Genomic DNA, 19,796 nt, shown 5'->3' on the forward strand with positions numbered 1-19,796 from the left:
TTATTTATTTAAAATATTTAGAATATTTTTCTTCCAGATCTTTCCTGTAGTTTTTCCTTTTTACCTTTCAGATATTAATGACACTGGTCAGAAAGTATATCCTGCCCTCATTACACAAAGGAGCCATCCCTTTTATTCTGATGCTTGACAGAAGGGTAGAATCCCTTAGGTAGTCTACAAAGACAAATACAACAAAACAAAAGCATCAGATTATATATTTTAAATGAATTATTTCTGTGGTATGTAAAAAATGTCTGTCAATAAAGATGACAGAAGGTGTTACCAATAAAATAACCTAAAATATGAAAAAAAAAAGAAAGCAATAGTTGTTTGACCTAATAGCCAAGTAAAAAAAAGTGTTAATAGTTTTATTTATTTTGAATTAAAAAAAGTTGGAAATACCGCAGAAAAACCTAATGGCTGCTTAAGACCTCATTATCAATTTAATAGACTGGGGTGGGGTTGAGAAGCACTGGTTTAGTCAATTTCTCTGTTTTATCCTGTATATAGTAGTTATCTGGTTATAGAATTATCTTACCTTTTCTCAAAATACATTTCTACTTCTTGCCTTCTCCACTAGGACACATTCCTCAAGGATATGCATGCTACCAGTCTTATTCTTTTTCTTTCTTTTTTTAAAAATTTATTTTCCCTTTTGTTGCCCTTGTTTTTCATTGTTGTAGTTACTATTGTTGTTAATGGCGTCATTGTTAGATAGGACAGAGAGAAATGGAGAGAGGAGGGGAAGACAGAGAGGGGGAGGGATAGAGAGGCACCTGCAGACCTGCTTCACTGCCTGTGAAGCGACTCCCCTGCAGGTGGGGAGGGCAGATGACTGGAACCAGGATCATTATGGCGGTGCTTGCGCTTTGCACCACGTGCACGCTTAACCTGCTCCATGTGGGTTTAACCCACTGCTATCCCCTTATTCTTTTTCATGGTATCCTTCCTAGGTACAGGGCACACATTTGCCTGGTGGCCTGAACAACATATATATTTGCAAGGCATTTACGAAGTAGATAAAAGAGCTGACCCTCCCCCACCATAGTTACTAAAATAATAAAGGTCAAAGCTGTTTTGATAACTGATGATTACAGGAGAGCCCAGTTCTTTTTAAAATTTTCTTTCTTCCTTTTTTTTTTTTTTTCTGTTGACATTCACAGATACTTGAACCTGGGTGGTCTGCTGGTTGGATTTTGCTTTTATCTCTGCCATTAATCTCAAACAATTGTTTGGCTTCTGTTGTATCTCACGGAAGAGGGTTATAAAGAGAAGTTATTTTTGCGAAGTGCTCTTGTGGTTAGGAACCTTAAGTAAAAGTGGCAATTGGATTTTGATATAGTGCATTGTCTACAACCAAACTTCCTGAAGTATGAACAGATCAGAACCTTATGTGCAGTTGCTGAAACTTCCATAGCCACAGAATTGGCCTGGAGATAGGAGCCTGGCGGGAGATAAAAAGGACTGCATGGGGAATAAGCCACTACTGAACAAGAATAAGCAGCAGCAGGGAGGAAGAGAAGAAATGGATATTATCCACCTTAGACAGTCAGTATTCTCTGTGATTCTTTCCCTTCTTTTGTTTCTTTATCTTAATTTCCTCTCCCATCTCTTTTTTTTAGTCCTTCTGCCAAGTTGAATTCCTTGCTATTTTAGTCATGTAAATGTTTAATTTCTTCTACAGAAATAACAGAATCTTACATATATATTACATTAATATTTTAAAATACATTTTCATGTATTTATGCTATTACATAAGTATAAGTAATAATAAAACATTATATGTGTATATACTATGGAAAAGCCAAAAGAAAAAAGGTCTATAATTAAAAAAAACAAAAAACTGTTATCTTTATTTATTAGATAGAGACAGCCAGAAATTGAGAGGAAGGGGGAGATAGAGAGAGAGAGAGAGAGAGAGACACCTGCAGCCCTGCTTCACCACTCATGAAGTTTTTCCCCTGCAAGTGGGGACTGGGGGCTTGAACCTTGGTTCTTGCACACTGTCATGTGTGCACTTAACCAGGTGTGCCACCACCTGGCCCCTAGGTCTTTAATTCTAAGGTTTTAAATATCCAGAGATAACCCTTGCTAATAATTTAGCCTACATCTTTGAAACTGTGTGTATATATATATAATATTTTACCATTTTTAAAGTAAAATTGAATATTTTTTCCGTACTTATGTATGTAGCTTTTTCTTTTTATTTGGTAGCATGTATTTGTGTGTGCATGTTTTGTATTTTGAGAGAGGTAAGAGACATCAAAGCACTGCCTCAAAATCCATGATTTTCTGTCACTTGATGCTCTTATGTGGTACTAGGGATCTTGTCTAGGGCCTCACTCATATAATACATATGCTTTGCACCCCAAAATGATCCTAGGTCCATACTCCCGGAGGGATAAAGAATAGCTATCAAGGGAGGGGATTGGATATGGAGCTCTGGGGGTGGGCACTGTGTGGAAATATACCCCTCTTATCCTATGGTCTTGTCAATATTTCCATTTTTTATTACAGATAGAATATTGTTTTCTTTTTTAAAATTTTATTTATTTATTTTCCCTTTTGTTGCCCTCACTATCTTTTTATTGTTGCTGTAGTTATTGTTATTGATGTTGTCATTGTTGGATAGCACAGAGAGAAATGGAGAGAGGAGGAGGAGACAGAAGGGGAGAGAAATACAGACACCTGTAGACTTTTTTCACCACCTGTAAAGCAACTCCCCTGCAGGTGGGGAACTGGGTGCTCAAACCTGGATCCTTATACCAGTCCTTGCACTTTGCACCACATAATATTTCCATCTTATAAATAAAAATTAATATTCTCTACTCACTGAGCCACTTTCCTGAACCCATCTATAATGATTAATGGTTGTAGAATGCTTGAGTATTCCTTTATTTTTATTAGTCATATACTATTACATACTAAGATTGCTTTCACTATTATTAGTGCTATTTGAGTGTTATATACTGAGAAGCACACATTTATCATGTTACTCAAAACTTCAAACCTTTGTCTACAGCAGGATGTGAGCACTGTACTTTCCTTTTTACAGTTTTTCTTCCTTGAATCCTGGTTCCCCACCTGCCTCCCACCCCATCCCCCATCCCTCCGCTCCCGCCAATCAGTTCTTGGGGAGCAGAAATTTGCTTTTATAATACCAGTCTGTGTTCAGTACAAGAGTAGACCCCACTCTATTAGGTGACCTCCCTTTCTCCCTCCTCCTTTCTCTCTACATAACAATAGACTCTATTAATGCTTTATTTCCAGTCCTATTATATTATTACTTTTCCCATAATATAACATTGTCTATTTTCTGTTCTAATATCTCCAAGCTAGAATCTTTTTTTTTTCTTTTGCAAAGCTGAGAATGACTGAGAAGTTGTACTTCTGTAAGGAAGTTCTGGTATTTAAAAGTCTAATTCGGGAGTTGGGCGGTAGCCAGCGGGTTAAGCGCAAGTGGCACAAAGCGCAAGGACCGGCATAAGGATCCCGGTTCGGTTCGAGCATCAGGCTCCCCACCTGCAGGGGACTCACTTTATAGGCAGTGAAGCAGGTCTGTAGGTGTCTTTCTCTCCCCCTCTATGTTCCCCTCCTCTCTCCATTTCTCTCTGTCCTATCCCACAACGACATCAATAACAACAATAATAACTACAACAATAAAAGAAGTGCAACAAAAGGGAATAAATAAATATTTTTAAAAGTCTAATTCATTCTTTTATTTCCTTCTTCCCTTCCCTTCCCTTCTTCCTTCCCTCCTTCCTTTTCCTCTTTCTTTCCTTTCCCATCAGGTGTTGTATGCCTACACAGTGAATTCACCCACTGCTTCTGGCTTGCATGCCTGCCTGCCTGCCTGCCTGCCTGCCTTCCTTCCTTCCTTCGCTCCCTCCCTCCATCTCTCCCTTCTTCCCCCCCTCCCCGCAATCCTTCCCTCCCTCCCTATTTGATAGGACTGAGAGAAATTCAGAAGGAAGGAGAAGATAGAGAGGGCAAGAGAAAGAGAGATACCTGTAGCATTACCTCACTGTTCATGAAGCGCTACCCCCCCAAGGACTGGGGGCTGGAACCTGCGTCCTTGTGTATGGTAATGTGTGTACTGAACTAGGTACACCACCACCCAGGTTATCCTTCCCTCCCTTTTCCTCTTTCCTCCCTCCCTCCCTCCTTCGTTCTTTCCTTCCTCCCTCCCTCCCTCTCTTTTCTTTCTTTCTTTTTCTGTGAGGCAGAGAGAGAATCAAAGAGACCTCAACACCTACAGTGCAGTAGGGGCCAGATTTGGCCCTGACTTGCATACATGGCAAAATAGTACACTATCCAAATAACCAATTTGGTAACTCCAGTCTAATTTTATTTTATGAGTATAATAGATAATGGATGTACACTTACATTGCCCTAAGCAAAATGTACAGATGTGGCCCACTTTTAATCTCTTTCCTCTTTGACTTAGTACTTTAATAACATTATGCAGTATTTTAGCTGTTTTTAACTGGACTTTAAAGACATTCTAAAGTTGCTGCTGTTATAAATGATTTTCTGAAAGTACTCTAATGGTTTTGGAAGACAAAACAAACTTACTTTAAAAAGAATCTCAGGTAGCTTTAGAACTAATAGAAACTTACCCTCCCATTTCCTAATTTTTGAGTGGGGTAGACCTTTTGAGTGGGGTAGACCTTCTATATTTTTTCTATGCTTTGTGACCTCTGTCCTAATATTATTTGCTACAGGTGAGCATTATTTTAAAAAATACTGTTCCTTAGATTTTGTTCATAATGTACATCAAAGCTGTAGGATTTAATTTGAAGAGTATCTAATGTCAAAGAAAATTTGGATGTTGAAGGGGAGAAAGGAACTGTGAGCTTACCAGCCAGGTCTGAACTTGATTAACCTTATATTCTTTGTTGTAATTTGTGATAATACCCAATAAATCTAAAAAACAAGACTGCCTGTTTATGTGGAGGGTAAAATGTTTTTATAAATCATGTTGTAAGTGACTGTAGTACTACTATACAATTATTTTGTCTTCTAGTCACATTGCTTTGAAAATCCAAAATGATCTTTATGAACAGTAAGACATGATTTCATGGTTCATCTATATACCTCCTACATAGATATGTAATAAATGTATCTAACAGGATTATCAAATTATATACCTTTTTGGTGTCTGTAACATGCCTAAAATGACAGAGTATTCATTGACCGGTTATGGTTATGAAACCACATTAACATTGCCAGAGGAGGATTTGTACATGCACAGAAATAATCTGTAGGTTTCTTATAACATTTTGAGAGAGGTAAGATGCCCTTTTTTTTGTACTTAAGATTTATTTTACTCATTTCATTAACTTTTTTAAAAACTTCTTTATTGGGGGATTAATGTTTTACATTTGACAGTAAATACAACAGTTTGTACATGCATAACATTTCTCACATTAATGATACAACCCCCACTAAGTCCTCTGTCATACTTTTTGGACCTGTACTCTGCCCCCCCCCTCATTAACTTTTTTTTTAATGTCCCTTTTTTTAGATAACGTTATGTGATTCATTTAAGTAACCTAATACCCATGGACAGATATCTTTAGCAAATACAATTGTTTTCTGTCCAAGCACACTGCCAACAAGTTAAACTGATGAGTAGTGTGACTGCATGGTTGTTGGGAAGTAAGCAATCAAAAACATTTTTCCTCAGTACTGCTTCAGTAGTCTAGAACACAGTGATCATACATCCCCAGTTGGAATGCTTCTGGGCAGTTGCACTCACAGCTTCACGTACCCTTTCTTTAAAAACTTTCAGGTATGCATTTCCAATCTTGACTTCTATTTTAGTTTGCTAGCACTGCCAATAGCAAAGAATAGATTTGGTGGCTTAGAAAAACAGAATTGTGTTGTCTCAGCTCTAAAGACCAAGATCAAAGTGTTGGCTACTTTGGTACATCCTGTAGGCTATAAGCAAGAATCTGTTCATGTCTCTCTGACATCTGGTAGTTCTGGGCAGTCTTTGCCATTCCTTGGGTTATAGAAGCACTTTTTTTTTTTTTGGTCCCCAGGGTTATTGCATGTGCTCAGTGCCTGCATGACAAATCCCTCACTTCTGGTGGTCTTCCCACAAACCCTCTCTCTCTCTCTTTTTTTTTTTTTAATTTGATAGGAGAGAACATTGCCTGTGTACCTGTGTTCAGATTTCTCCCTTTTGCTAAACACTAGTTACTTTGGATCAAGTGTCCACCCCATACCAGTATGAGCTTGTCTTAACTATTGTGTTGTCATAAAAGTCATGATGCATTTTTGCATAGCAAAACAGAAGATGACATCATGACCTTTGCCAACATGTCCTAGAACCTCACTACTCTAGAACCCAACTCTACTAGGGAAAGATAAAGACACATTGGGGGTATGGATGACCTTACAATGTCTATATCCATCAGAGAAGCAATTACAGAAGCCAGAACTCTTTTCTTCTCTACCCCCCGAAAGAATTTTGGTCCATACTCCCAGATGGGGAAATGTTAGGGGGAGATGACTGGAGGAACCCCCATTCCACTGGGACCAGGAACCTTCCTGACAAGGAATCTTTGTTTTTGCCCCATCCCCAAGAGGGAAGAGATTCTGGAGAACACCTGAGGAATGGCACTGTTTCTCTTATCTGAGAGGGAAAAAGAGGAAGGCTAAACAGCTATGGGATGATTTCACTCATAAGTACAATATGGAAAATTGAAACACATGAACTTCAAAATATCACTTTCTCTTGTTCTCTCTATATCTGTCTCTCTCTTGGAGGGATGACAGAACTTAAGTGATGGGAATAGTATGAAAATATACTTCTATTATCTTATAATCTATTAAATCACTAATAATATATAATACAGATTAAAGAAAATATGACTTCTGCAACCCAATAACATGGAAAGATTATTTCCATGTAAAATCACATTGTAAGGCACAGGGCTTTAGGTCTTCAACTTTAATTTTGGAGGAGATGAAGATGCAATGTGGTTCAACCCAGATCGGCCTCTTTTGGTTTTTGCTCTGGTCCTGTACTTTATTGGTACCTTAAAATCAGTCCAGTCAGTTGGTCCCACTCTCACAGGTCCCTGCTCACTTTTCCTTTTATTCTTTTCTTAATTAAAAAAAAAAATCTTTGGTAGTGTTATCATCCTGCTAAGCTATCCAAGTTAAAAGTCTTAGGAATAACCTGGCTTTCTCATTCCTGTTTCCTCTTTTTTTTAATATATCTTAATTATTTTAATGAGAAAGTGAGATACAAAAGGAGGGAGAGAATGAAGCCGGAGAGAGAAAGGGAAAGGGAAAGGGAAAGGGAAAGGGAGAAAGAGAGAAAGAGATATCAGAGCACTGTTCAGAAACTCTGGTTTATGATGGTGCCAGGGATTGAACCTGGGGCTTTGGAACCTCAGGCATGAACGTCTTTTGCATAACTACTATTCCTAACCTTGTTTCCTCTTTTTGTCATCCCAGTGCTCTCTACCTGTGGATCAGTCAGCCCCTCCCCCTCCTTCCTTTATCCCTTGCTGTCAAACTGTTTCCAGCATCTTGCTTTTTTTCCCTGCTAAATGCTTCTTCCACACCAGATCCTTTTCTAAAACAAAAACCTGAATTCAGTATTTTCCAACCCCCTTCTCACTGTATGCAAAAAAATCAAGATCTGTAACTTGGCCTTTAAGGTCCCCTGGAGGTGACTGACATGCCAGCTAAATAGCCACCCTTTTCCCTCTCTTAATTGCATAGCCATTGGTTTGGTGCTAAACATAGCACTCCATTTGTAACCTCTTTCCTGCTTCACCATCTTCTCATACCAGTTAGAATCCTGTTAATCTTCTAGAAATCAAGAAATCTGGTTTGTAGGCCAAAACGCTAGAAATCAAGTTTCTCCTTACACAGATTATTAACCTCTATTTTATCTAAAGTGGGACAAGAAGGTTGAAGTTGAAGATCTTTGAGGTCTTTGTAGCTTTAAATTTTTTTACTTTAAGTGGCACCCCTCCACAAAACATTTCTCATTTCTTCAAATAAATCTCTCTTCCTTTTGTGCCCTCCACTTAAGTGTTTGATTTCTTATTCTAATTTCCACACTCAACTCTTGCATTCTACTGAGCATATATGCACGTGATTACTTCCTCTCAGTCCCTGTCCCCCACCCACCTTAGCTCTTGTCTTGGCTTGTAACTTGGGGGATGAGAAACATTCACTCTGAGCACCATGTGCAGCCTGTGGAATTGTTTGGTCTAGACCTACTGAGATAATTCAGGCTGAAACTGAAATTCAATAAATCTAGGAGATTTCTTTCATTGCAATAGCAAGTGCTGATTTTGAAGTTGAAAATTTTGTATGGCCTGTGAATGATGTTATAGATATCCAAATGACACTTGTCAGGAAAAGGTGCCCCAGCCCTGATCTAGATTCTCAGTGAAAGTGACAGAAAAAGAGTACAAAATGTTTTGTGCCTGCATTCTCTGGTAACATAAGCTGTTCTGAATGTTCCCATGCATTTGGAAGGATAGATTTCAGTGGTGAATAATACAGATATAGTATATGGACCACATTGTAAATTTTTCCTTTGTGGTATTATAATCAGGTGACATAGTAGGGAGTGGTTAACTTTGTAACACTTTTTATAAAATATGATCTCTTAGATGTTAACTTAAATTTTTTTTTCTGTGAAGCGTACTTACAATATTCCCATTTTTCTCCCTTTTGTATCTGGTCTCCAGGGATTTAGACTAGTTCAGTGTATCATTGAAATATCTAGACATATTAAATACAAATAGGTCTGGAAAATAACACAGTAAATACAGCACTGGACTAGCAAGCGTGGGGTCCTGGGCTGGAGACCTGACATCTTATGTCCTACAGTGATGCCTTGATTCTCTCCCTATCTTTCTCATTAATGAGTAAATCTTTAATAATAATGTATGAAAGAGTGACCATGATCATTTCTAGGAAAGCTTTTTTTTTAAATTATTTTTTTATTCTATAGGAAAGATAAATTGAAAGGGGAGAGGGAGCTAGAGAGATTGAGATAAACAGACAGACAGACTGACTGATAGACCGGCAACCTGCAGTACTACTTTACTGCTCTTAAATCTTCTCCTCTGCAAGTGGGGAGTGGAGGCTTGAACCAGGTCCTTGCACATTTAGATATGCTCACGCTATTAGGGACACCACCTAACCCTCTAGGAAAACTTTTATAATCTGTTCTTTAGAAGTTAAAAATATCTGTGTCTGGGGGCCAGGCAGTAGCCGCAGCAGGTTAAGCACACATGTTGCTAAGTGTAAGGACCAGCTCAAGGATTCCAGTTCAAGCCCCAGACTCCTCACATGCAGTGGGGGTTGCTTCACAAGTAGTGAAGCAGGTCTGCAGGTGTCTATATTTCTCTCTCCCTCTCTGTCTTCCCTTCCTTTCTTAATTTCTCTCTGTGCTATCTAACAACATCATCAATGGCAACAATAACAAGGGCAACAAAATGGAAAAAATGGCCTCCAGGAGCAGTGGATTCATAGTGCAGGCACTGAGCCCCAGAGATAACCCTTGAAGCAAAAAAATAAATAAATAAAAAATAAAAAATCTGTGACTTGTTATGGTTTCTTTAGGATAGCATTGATCATATCTTGACTATAATTAGAAACTTCTAGGCATGTCTTAGAAAAGAATGTTCAGACCCTTTCTTGTCTTGATGGTTCTCTAGAGGTCTATCTGTGTTCTATTTTTTTTTCTTTCTAATATTATTTCACTATGTTCTCTTTTATGTACTCTACCATCCAGCAAAATCAATTTCTCACTGTTTTCCTTCTATACTCCTTAGCTTTCTTGTACCTGACTTTTCTGTAGCTTTTCTGTAGCTGTTTTCTCTTCCTTCTTTATTCACTACTACATTCCCATATTTCACTCAGATTTTTCAAGGTCCAGTTCACATCTTCTTTCTGCTAGTAGTGATTCCTTGTTTTTCTGCTAGAATCATATTGGAGCCTGTTTTAGGGTTTGTCTTTGTCTTTGTCTTTCTTATATGCTACCTTTTTTAACCTGCCTTACCAATTTAGAAGTTCCTTGGGGTCACATTTCTTCTTTCATTTATCTGTATTTTTGTGCTCCTTCTCCTCCCATTCTAGTTTAATCCTGGTAGCTATCAGTAATGAATCTTGTGAATTGTTTATAGTATTGTGCATAAAAGGTTAAAATGAAATTATAGTGCATTTAATGTGTCATCATAGTCTCAAATCTGTCATGTCTTTCAGATTGTACACATTGTTATTTCAGTCCACTCTATGTAAAGGGGAATCTAGGTGTTTATAAATGCTTTTAGTTTTAAGTTTTATTTTTTGACAGTGACATTCTACATTTTTCCTTAGTGTATATTTGCATATGCTTTTATTTTCCACAAGCTCCTGACTTTGTCTTGTGTCTTTTATGTTACAGACTAATATCATTTCAAGAATTTGTAGCATTTGAATCTGTGCTATGTGCCCCGGATGCTTTGTTCATGGTGGCCTTTCAGCTGTTTGACAAAACTGGCAAAGGAGAAGTGACTTTTGGTAAGGGGTGTGAACGTGTGCACATTGGTGTTAACGTACAGGCTTGGTGAACATATTATCTTTTCATGAATGACGTATGTGTCTTTGAAATTATGAGCATATCCTTTTATTTATTTGTTTTCCTTACAAGAGCACTACTACTCAGTTCTAGCTTGTAATAGTTCAGGGGATTGAACCTGGAACCTTGGAGCCCCAGGTAGAACAGTCTTTGGGTAACCACTATGCTATCTCTGACAGTATATCATTGGGAATTCTCCCCTCTCTTCCCTCCCCCCTCCCCAACCAGCCCTCCACTGTTCCACCCTCAGGCAAGCTTTAGAGACTGAGTAAGACACCACAGTGCACACTCAAACTAGAGGCATATGCAAGAGTAGCTGAGAGTAATCCAAGTCAGCTTTCTTACTGGACCCACATATCCTTTTAATTAGAGATATCTTAGTGATTTGTTGCTTTTGTTCTGATGTCTTCTTTTGAAAAAAAATAATAATTTCTGGCTTGGTAATTTTGATACTATGGTGGTTGAACGAGGGAGGTGGAGGCAAGATTCTGTCCACATCCTTCATAACTAGATATTTCCATTGCTGGGTTGAAGAAGTCAACAGACTGTCTAAGAGCAGATGTTTCTCATGTGTCCAGTGATTGCCTTGTCCTCACACAGTAGCTTGAGTTTAGAGGCACAGTGCAGTAAGGTAGTTCAGAGTGGTGCATGGTTGAACCATATACCTATAAACAATCCCTTTCTGCATGCCTGTGTTGTAAATGTCTACTCCACTGCCATATTCTTTATTGTGAAAGGGAGAACCATCTAACTGAGATAAGCTTCAAAGCTGCAGAAAGAAAAATGTCTTTTAGATTTTAGAAGAAAGGAAGACCAGGAAGTGATGGAGCAATGATAATTTCTTCTCCTCCTTCTCCTCCTCCTTCCTTCATTGGGGTGATTAATGGCTTACAATTGACAGTAAAATACAGTAGTTGATACATGTGTAACATTTCTCGGTTTTCTACATAATCCTCTAAACCTCCGCCTAAGTCTTCCTTCACCATCATGTTTCAGAAACTGAACACTTCCCCTTAACTCCCCACCATACCCCGGGGTCCTTTACTGTTGGTGCAATACAGTAATTTCTTTTCTAAAATGAACTAGCTACTAAAGATAAACTTGACTTTGTGCGGTCTAGTATACTTGCTATCTGTGCAAATGTACTTGCATCAGATAGCATTGCCCATGCAGAATAAGTGGGGACCTTTTAAGCATAAGGATTATGTTTTCAGGAGAAAGGACTAATGTGCCTATTTTAAATGTCTTTATTCATGGTTTTGAGGCTTGTCTGACTTGATGTATTATGTAAAATGTGTAGTTGGGGGATGTAGATTGTGCAATAAAAATACAATCTATTCTGGAACAGTTCTGAAATAGATTTAGAAAAGACTTCGCTCTGCCAGCTTTGTCTTGAGTTAACTGTCATGTCATGTCATTTTCCTTATCAAAGTGAATAGCCAAATAACGCACAGGTAAAACATAAGACGTTTATTTATTTTAGCAACTTTTTTCCCATTCCAGTCCTGTGCCCAATTTTTCATGATCACTTGACGTGATATTCATTTTAAAGCTAGAATAAATAAAGCAGAGGAAAACCAATACAGTCTGGGGACTAAACTGAAATAGATATCCACAGTAAAAAAAAAAACTACCCAAATGACCGCCATATCGCAAAATGATAGTTGACTTTTTCATGAGATATGGTAGAGGCATCAAATGTAGGTGCTGTGCCTATTAGTCTTGCCCAAATTGCTCAGATTACAGGGGAGGTGTGGCAGCCTAACGAATGTTTTAAAAGCAAATACCTTGAGAAGAAGTTAGAATTAAACATGTTTTCTAGGAAATTCACAGTGAGACCAAAGACCTTTAAAAATGATGCTGGATAAGCGCACGTGGTGAAAAGTGCAAGGACCGACATTCGAGCCCCCCGGCTCCCCACCTGCAAGGGAGTCGCTTCATAATTGGTGAAGCAGGTCTGCAGGTGTCTGTCTTTCTCTCCCCCTCTCTGTATTCCCCTCCTCTCTCCATTTCTCTCTGTCATACCCACTAACAATGATACCAGTCACAACAACAATAATAACTACAACAATAAAACAACAAGGACCACAAAAAGGGAATAAATAAATAAATATTTTTTTAAAAGAATGCTTATAAAAAATGACTCTGGACAGGGAAGAGAAGTTACTTAATCAATCCTTATTTCATAAACCCATATTTAGTGAGTTCTCATTAACACATGTTTAGCAAATTAAGAAAATCCCAGTCTGTGATTTTCCATATCAGACTGTTTGACTTGAACACATGGTTAATTCCTTTTAAATTCTTCCCAAGAATGACTTTTTTTTTTTTTTGTATTTTCAAAGATCGTCTTAGTATGTATCTTTGGGGAGCGGTTAGCCTAGGTTCGAGAAAAAAGGCTCCCATTTCACGTCACATTGATTTATTGTTGTCAAGGGTGCATTGTTTTCACACTTGACAGAACTTCATGGGATGCAGGGAAAGTCACAGATCCCCCCTACTTGTCTTTTAGTGGAGAACACTTACACATGCTATCTGCTTATGTATTGGGTTTCCACCTAAGAGTTTATTTCTGTGACTATGCTCTAATCAGCACCAGTTTGTCAGCAAGCTAGCAGCGCTGATGCTTCGACTAATACTGATTCTACTGCACATAAAACGTTAAAAAAAAGTCAGATGACATCAAGGGCAGATGATAAAGTGTCACATTTCAAACCCCAGACCCACCAAACCAGAAGTTGCTCCAGTATAAGGAAAAAGTAAATAAATAAAAAAAATAAAAGGTGAAAATGATCTCTTTGAAACTGTTCTTTGAATGTCAACATGATTTTCATTTTTGAAAACTTTCTATGCTAGATCTGGGGCAGAAATTTTTTTCTGAACAAAGACATAGTAAATATGTTGAACTTTGCAGGCCATGCATCTCTTACAACTACTTTTTCATTCCCATGGGTGGTATAAATGGTATTTGGTTGTGTCTAGGTAAAACTTGATTTACATACGTGCCTACTAGGAATGCATTGTGTGAATACAGTGCAGTTTATACCACAGAACTGTTTATGTAGATTATCCCACATTTAAAAAATAGGTCATTATAAAAGTTACTGGAAGACTGACTTCACATAGATAATAACAGTAAGTAGAGGAACATAGGATCCAATTAGGGTCGATTGACTTCAATGTATGAGTCCCTTAACTACCTTACATCAACTGTTTACTATTGTTATTAGGGTGATAGTGTATTGAACTTGTATAGACCTTTATATAAGATATGGAGCATGGAGCTGGGCGGTGGCACAGCAGGATCCCGGTTCCAGCCCCCAGCTCCCCACCTGCAGGGAGGTCGATTCATGGATGGTGAAGAAGGTCTGCAGGTGTCTGTCTTTCTCTCCCCCTCTCTGTCTTTCCCTCCTCTCTTGATTTCTTTCTGTCCTATCCAACAACAATAACAGCAATAACAACAACAATGATAAACAACAAGGGCAACAAAAGGGAAAAAAAATAGCCTCCAGGAGTAGTGGGTTCCTGGTGCTGGCACCAAGTCCCAGCAATAACCCTGGAGGCAAAAAAAAAAAAAAAAGAAAAGAAAGAAAAGAAAAAAGATACGGAGCAACAGGTTTCTTCACATCCCCATTGCTGCAGTATGTGCAGTATGCCCGTAACTTTTTCAAGTAAGGAAGGAATTTGGAATAGTCTGGGGACTCTTTGTTATTATGAAGGTAGAACCAGAGTGTGGGTGTAGTGTCAGCAAGTGTGATATTGTCATACAAAGGAAAGTGGGTTTGGAGCCATGATCTATGTGGGACACTGAGCAGCTAGCCACTCTCTCTTATCAGTGAATTGGCCCTTTCTCCATCTGTCAAAGGAAGTTTTGATTTCATCAGCATCTTTACCAAAAATCTGTTCTGTTTAAAGTCTTTTGCTAGGTGATACTGCATCCAAAAGGCCCATAATTTGAGGAGGTGAATATCTTTGTAGGATAGAAAATTAGTTCATAAAAGTGCCACAATTCATGTGCAAGTGTCAATGTTCAAAATGGACTTACAGGTGTGTGAATGTGAAGAGAGGAAAACATGAGATGGAGGAGATATTGAAGATGATCTTGCATATTCATAAGACCTTAAAAAATGCTATTATTTAGCTAACTATTTCAGCAGAGCTATTCCTGTATATGAGTTTATATGATTGACTTCCCAGTTGGCAATGGGATGAGATGGGTTCAAAGAAAAAGAAGAAGCATCAACCAGCAGGGAATTAACAGTGAGTTTATTCAGCTGCAAAGGTGGACAGTTTTATATAACCTCTTGAGAGAAAAAGAAAGTGATTTTCCCCCTTAAATTTGTTGATCGCGTATTACATACTGCCCCAGGACTTAAATGCCTTATATGTAATTTTTAAAATTCTTATGATCAAAGAGAGCTTTACTGTTATTATGCTCATTTTTTTTCCTGATGAAGAAATAGACTGGGGTGGTTGATTAACTTGTCTGCTCATGGAATTGCCTGAGATGGAGCCATGGTGGCAGCACTACTGTTCCATACTACCTCCCTCTGGTGGTTGTTATGCTCCATGACTTGGACCCTTCATCTAGGTAGTTATCACCTGGCTGAATAGAGCCTGAATCAGATGTTGGGGAGTTGGGGCGGGGGTGATATTTCTTTTCTTAAAATATTTATTTATTTACTAGGACAGAGAGAAATTGAGAGGGAAATGAGAGAGGGAGAGGGGAAGAGAGAGAGAGAGAGAAGGAACCCAGGTCAGTGTGCTACTGTCCTGCCCCAAACATATATATATATGAAGTAAACAACTATAAGGAAATGCATTTGAAATATTTTATGTGTCTCTAGTTGAGAGTAATTAGAAGGAAGAATGTACTTGGATCAGAGTTCTCAGCTGGCCCATAGAAAATTGGCCTCCATTACATACAGACATCCTTGTAATTTGCTGAAATGCACTTGGTATGGACTTTACCCAGGAAAAATTTATCTTTTGTTTTTCAGTGTGAGGAGAATTCTGAGTGAAGCAGAAAGAATCACTGATTGCTAGAGCAGAGTGGAAAGGTTATCTTTAGTACAGGTGGCAAAGACTGGAGGTGGCCCTGATTAGGTGTACAGCCAAGAAACGTGGACATTGGGACAGATACTACCATGTGATGAGTGCCCACCATATACCTTCATGAGTCTGTGAGCAGGAGTTTGTATTTGATAGGTGAAGTAATTTCAGGGTCCTTTGGAGAATATTACACAAAATAGAAATGGTGTTTGGAAAAGATGGGTTCTGCCCTACTGATTGGAGTAAAGAGGCAGCTTGTGTCTATGATCATTCTTCCCAGAGCTGGGAAGCTGCCAGGTCGTCAAACACTTTAATGTTTCCCCAGATTCTTACTTAATGACTGTGAGGGAGTAAAGAATTTGTTAGGAGTTTTTAGAAAGTGTGTGTGTGTTTAATAAAGCTGTTCATCTGAAATACTTAGTGCACCCACCTACAGCTGACCTTTTCGTGATGCTTAGTTAACATTAATGATTCCTATTTATTTGCATTCCATTGTTTGTTGTTTCTGCCAAAGTTAATAGTAGTGGACGATCCAAATCCTGATGTTTGTCTAGTGAAAGTGAAAGACTGAAAATTCAAGCTATGTTTTATAAATTGAACTTTCTTAGGTTGAAATCTTAAGAATAATGCCATTGCATATCTCTCTCTCTCTCTCTCTCTCTCTCTCTCTCCTCTCTCTCTCTCTCTCTCTCAAAGAAATAATGCAACTCCAAAACTTTCTCTAATGCAGTGGTGACAGGGCTTGAACCTGGGTCACACTCATTACAAAGCAGTTGCACTTCATTACATTGACAGTGCTATGAAACATGTTTTATATGCAAGTTATGAATCTTACCATGTGAATATAAGCACCCAGCATCTTATTGACGATAGTATGTGGGGGAGATTGTAGACAGGTTCTCAGTCAAGTTCTTAGTAAGTGTCTTGCTGTCTCACATAGCCACAGTTGTCAATTTTATTATGCCTAAATATAAAATAGCTTTTATACTTGAGATAAAAATATCAAATGGCCAGTGATTTGCTAAAAGATCAGAACTGCTTTTTATAGTAGGGCAGTTGAATGAGTGGACATACATGTTATTTAAAACTTTGCCAGCATTGTTACAAATTTCAGGTGTAAGTTTATTGATGTCTTCCACTAAACTGGAAGACTTCAACTGATGTGCTGTTTAACTTGGTCATTTGGTCCATAGTCCAAAAGAGACTAGCCCAGTCTTGTTTTTTCATTGGAAACTACAGAGGCTTCTTGTCCTTTAATCTTCACTGTTGAATGATAGTTTTAAGTTTGACTACTTGAAAGTAGTGCTTCCTGTTTATGTTACTAAGTATTGTATATATAGAAAAGAACTCTTCAATTAGACAGTGATAGGGGGTAAATTTTTTAGCTTATTAAAGATTCTGAAAAAATTTGTAAAGAAAATTATCAGACTCATTTGAATGGACTGTGTGTGTGTGTGTGTGTGTGTGTGTGTGTGTGTCTACACACAAAACAAGATCAGATGGTTCAGTGAGGTGACTTCTGATGTCTTTCTCTAGTTGATACTCTGAAATATGTTACAGAGTTACCTTTGTGGGTTTATAGATTATCCAGAAATACTTGCAGTGATGAAAATGAAGTTAACATACTCCAAGAAAACAGATAGAGATGGTATGACGAAATACATAGAAACAACCCACTCCAGTTATTTTGATTCTGGTTGCAGAAAATGATGAGAGTTTTTGTGGCCCATGAGGTGGCACAGTGGATAGATGTTACACTCTATAGCATGGGATTCTTAATTTGACACTTGGCAGTGTATATTCCAGAGTGATGCTCTGGTTCTTCTCCCTGTCTCTCATTAGCATATAGATGAATCTTAAAAACAAAACTATGGAAATTAAAGAAGTTTGCTAAGTAATTACCCAAGTTTCATATTAAATATACAAAGACAAGAGGTATTTGAAGAGCCTTATTTTTTTAAACTCATTGGAAAGATGTCAGTTTATTATTGTCTTTATAAAGGCAGTTATAAAATGAAATACTCAAAAATATCACTAATAGAAAAATGGTTATGAGCTAGAAGGAACATTATTAGGAAAACTTTGTTAGCATTGGTTCTGGCTTGGTTGTTTTATGAAAATAATGTGTTATTTTGAGGAACAAGATGTAGTGCCCTCTAGTAGATTTTATTTTGGGATCCTGTTATGTTTTCTTATACACTTACAATTTCTAGTGGAGAATAGGAATTCTGAATGAGAACAGTGTGTTTTCCAAAAGTAAATAACATCAACATAGATAAGAAATGTGGCATGACTGTTCACTGAGTGTCTTGTCAAGACCTTAGAGCCTGCTCAGTAACTTTTCCAGTTCATTGGGTCAAAAATCCACTATTTACGAAAAGCTAAATACGGATTTGCACAATTGACCATAATGGCTTCAATTTTAAAAGATAGTAGTATCAGAGAGCACTTCCAGTTGGTGGGATAATTTGAGAATTGTCCATGCTCAAATGGCTAGAACATTGTACTTTTTGCTACTTCATCACTCCATTTTAAAAATAGGGAAGGGGGAAGAAAAGCAGGTTTGTTGAGAAGGTGGAGAATGTCAACTGGAGAGTAAATCACAATAACCATGTGAAGTCACTCCTTAGTTAACTACTGCCTGAAGGTTAACCTTTCTTTAGAAGAGTGAAGGGTATAGAGATCAAATTGGGGCCTTCAGCCCCTGGTGTGTGTACATGTATATGTGTGTAAGTTAAAGAGAAGAGAGAACTTGTGAATAGGAACAGAAAACTAACAGTAAATCCTGAGACTTAGAGCACTGGGAAAATTTGACTATTTTAAACTGTACTGCTCATTTAAAAATAGTAAAATTATACCATTATTCTTTCTGTGTGAGAGGGAGATAAAAATACAGTTTTTCTAAATTGGAAAATTTGCTGTAATCTTGTTACTAATGACTGATTTCTTCCAACAGTTGCAAGGCAGTTTTTGCTCTGATAGGTTGATAAAGGAAACAAAATCAAGAACATATTGGAAGTTCTCAGAGAAAATTACAGTTTAGGTGTATGTTGGGGGTGGATAGTTAGACATTTTAATTGAAATAAAACAGTTTTATACTAATACGGGATCACTGTGGGTGTACATTTGTAGTGCATCTGCTCTTGGAGCATTTAAGTACGGTTAAATGTATGTTAATGCTTTTGCAAGAAAATTATTTTTTCTAACATCCATCTAAGGAAACTAGCTTAGGAATTTTTTTTTTTAACAATATAGGTAGTACACTTGTATTTAGAGAATGAATTAAGGTTCTTTGTGCTGCTTTAAGAATTTCAAAGCATTGGGGTTTTGATTTTGTTTTTTGGCTATATTCTTCTACTAGTGATGAAAGTGAATGATAATTAACACAGCAGATGATTAAAGCAAGTTATACATCTGGAAAGTGACCACAGTCTGGTCTATGCCTCCAAATAGCAGTTTTGACTGACCTACTTTTACAATTATGAAAGGCTGCTAGGGATTTAAATCCAATCGGAAAAAAAAAAACTTTTCTAGCAGATTTTAAACATCTCAGTTATCTTTCTGTTGATTTAGATAATGCATGGGATTCAAGTTGACTTATCTGTTGCTGTATGTCTGCTATCCTTTCATTTTTTTTTAAAGACTTATTTGTTTGTATGGGAAAAAATGTGCACATGTGTGTATGAGAGAGATAAAAGAGCACTGCTTGACTCAGACCTATGGCTTTATTGGGAATTGAATCTGTGGCCTCCTAGGCCCTACACACACACACAAATCCTGTATTGTAATGCTGATCATTACAGATCCCTTTTCTCTTTTGTTGCTAATGATATTTGCTAGGATGACTTAAAGAGAGTATTGACCTTGAAGATTTATAGATCCATTGGAATTTAAAAAGGAAGGATTTTTATCAATAAGGCAGAATCTGGGATCTCATTGTGCTAATGGGGGTTATTTTTTCTACTATGGACTTTTTGGCTCCATCTCGAATCAAAATCTTTGAGCATGGGACTTGAGTTTTTTTTTTTTTTTTTTTTTTTTTTGGCATTTTTTATATTTATTTATCTATTTATTTTCCCTTTTGTTGCCCTTTTTAAATTATTGTTGTATTGAGGTTTTTTTTTTTTTTTTTTTTTTTTTT

General features: G+C 37.6%; 1 protein-coding gene across 3 annotated transcripts in view; it reads left to right on the forward strand.

The window, feature by feature from the left end:
• Positions 1 to 19,796, forward strand: part of SLC25A13 (solute carrier family 25 member 13) — a 221,104-nt gene that overhangs the window by 87,951 nt on the left and 113,357 nt on the right. For all 3 annotated transcript variants that reach the window (XM_007532058.3, XM_060196194.1, XM_060196193.1), the window contains one exon: positions 10,430 to 10,545. In XM_007532058.3, coding sequence (XP_007532120.2) covers positions 10,430 to 10,545 — 116 coding nt within the window. The remainder of the gene's footprint in view (positions 1 to 10,429; positions 10,546 to 19,796) is intronic.

The sequence above is a fragment of the Erinaceus europaeus genome, chromosome 8, assembly GCF_950295315.1.
Source record: "Erinaceus europaeus chromosome 8, mEriEur2.1, whole genome shotgun sequence".
NCBI classification, from domain to species: Eukaryota; Metazoa; Chordata; class Mammalia; order Eulipotyphla; family Erinaceidae; genus Erinaceus; species Erinaceus europaeus.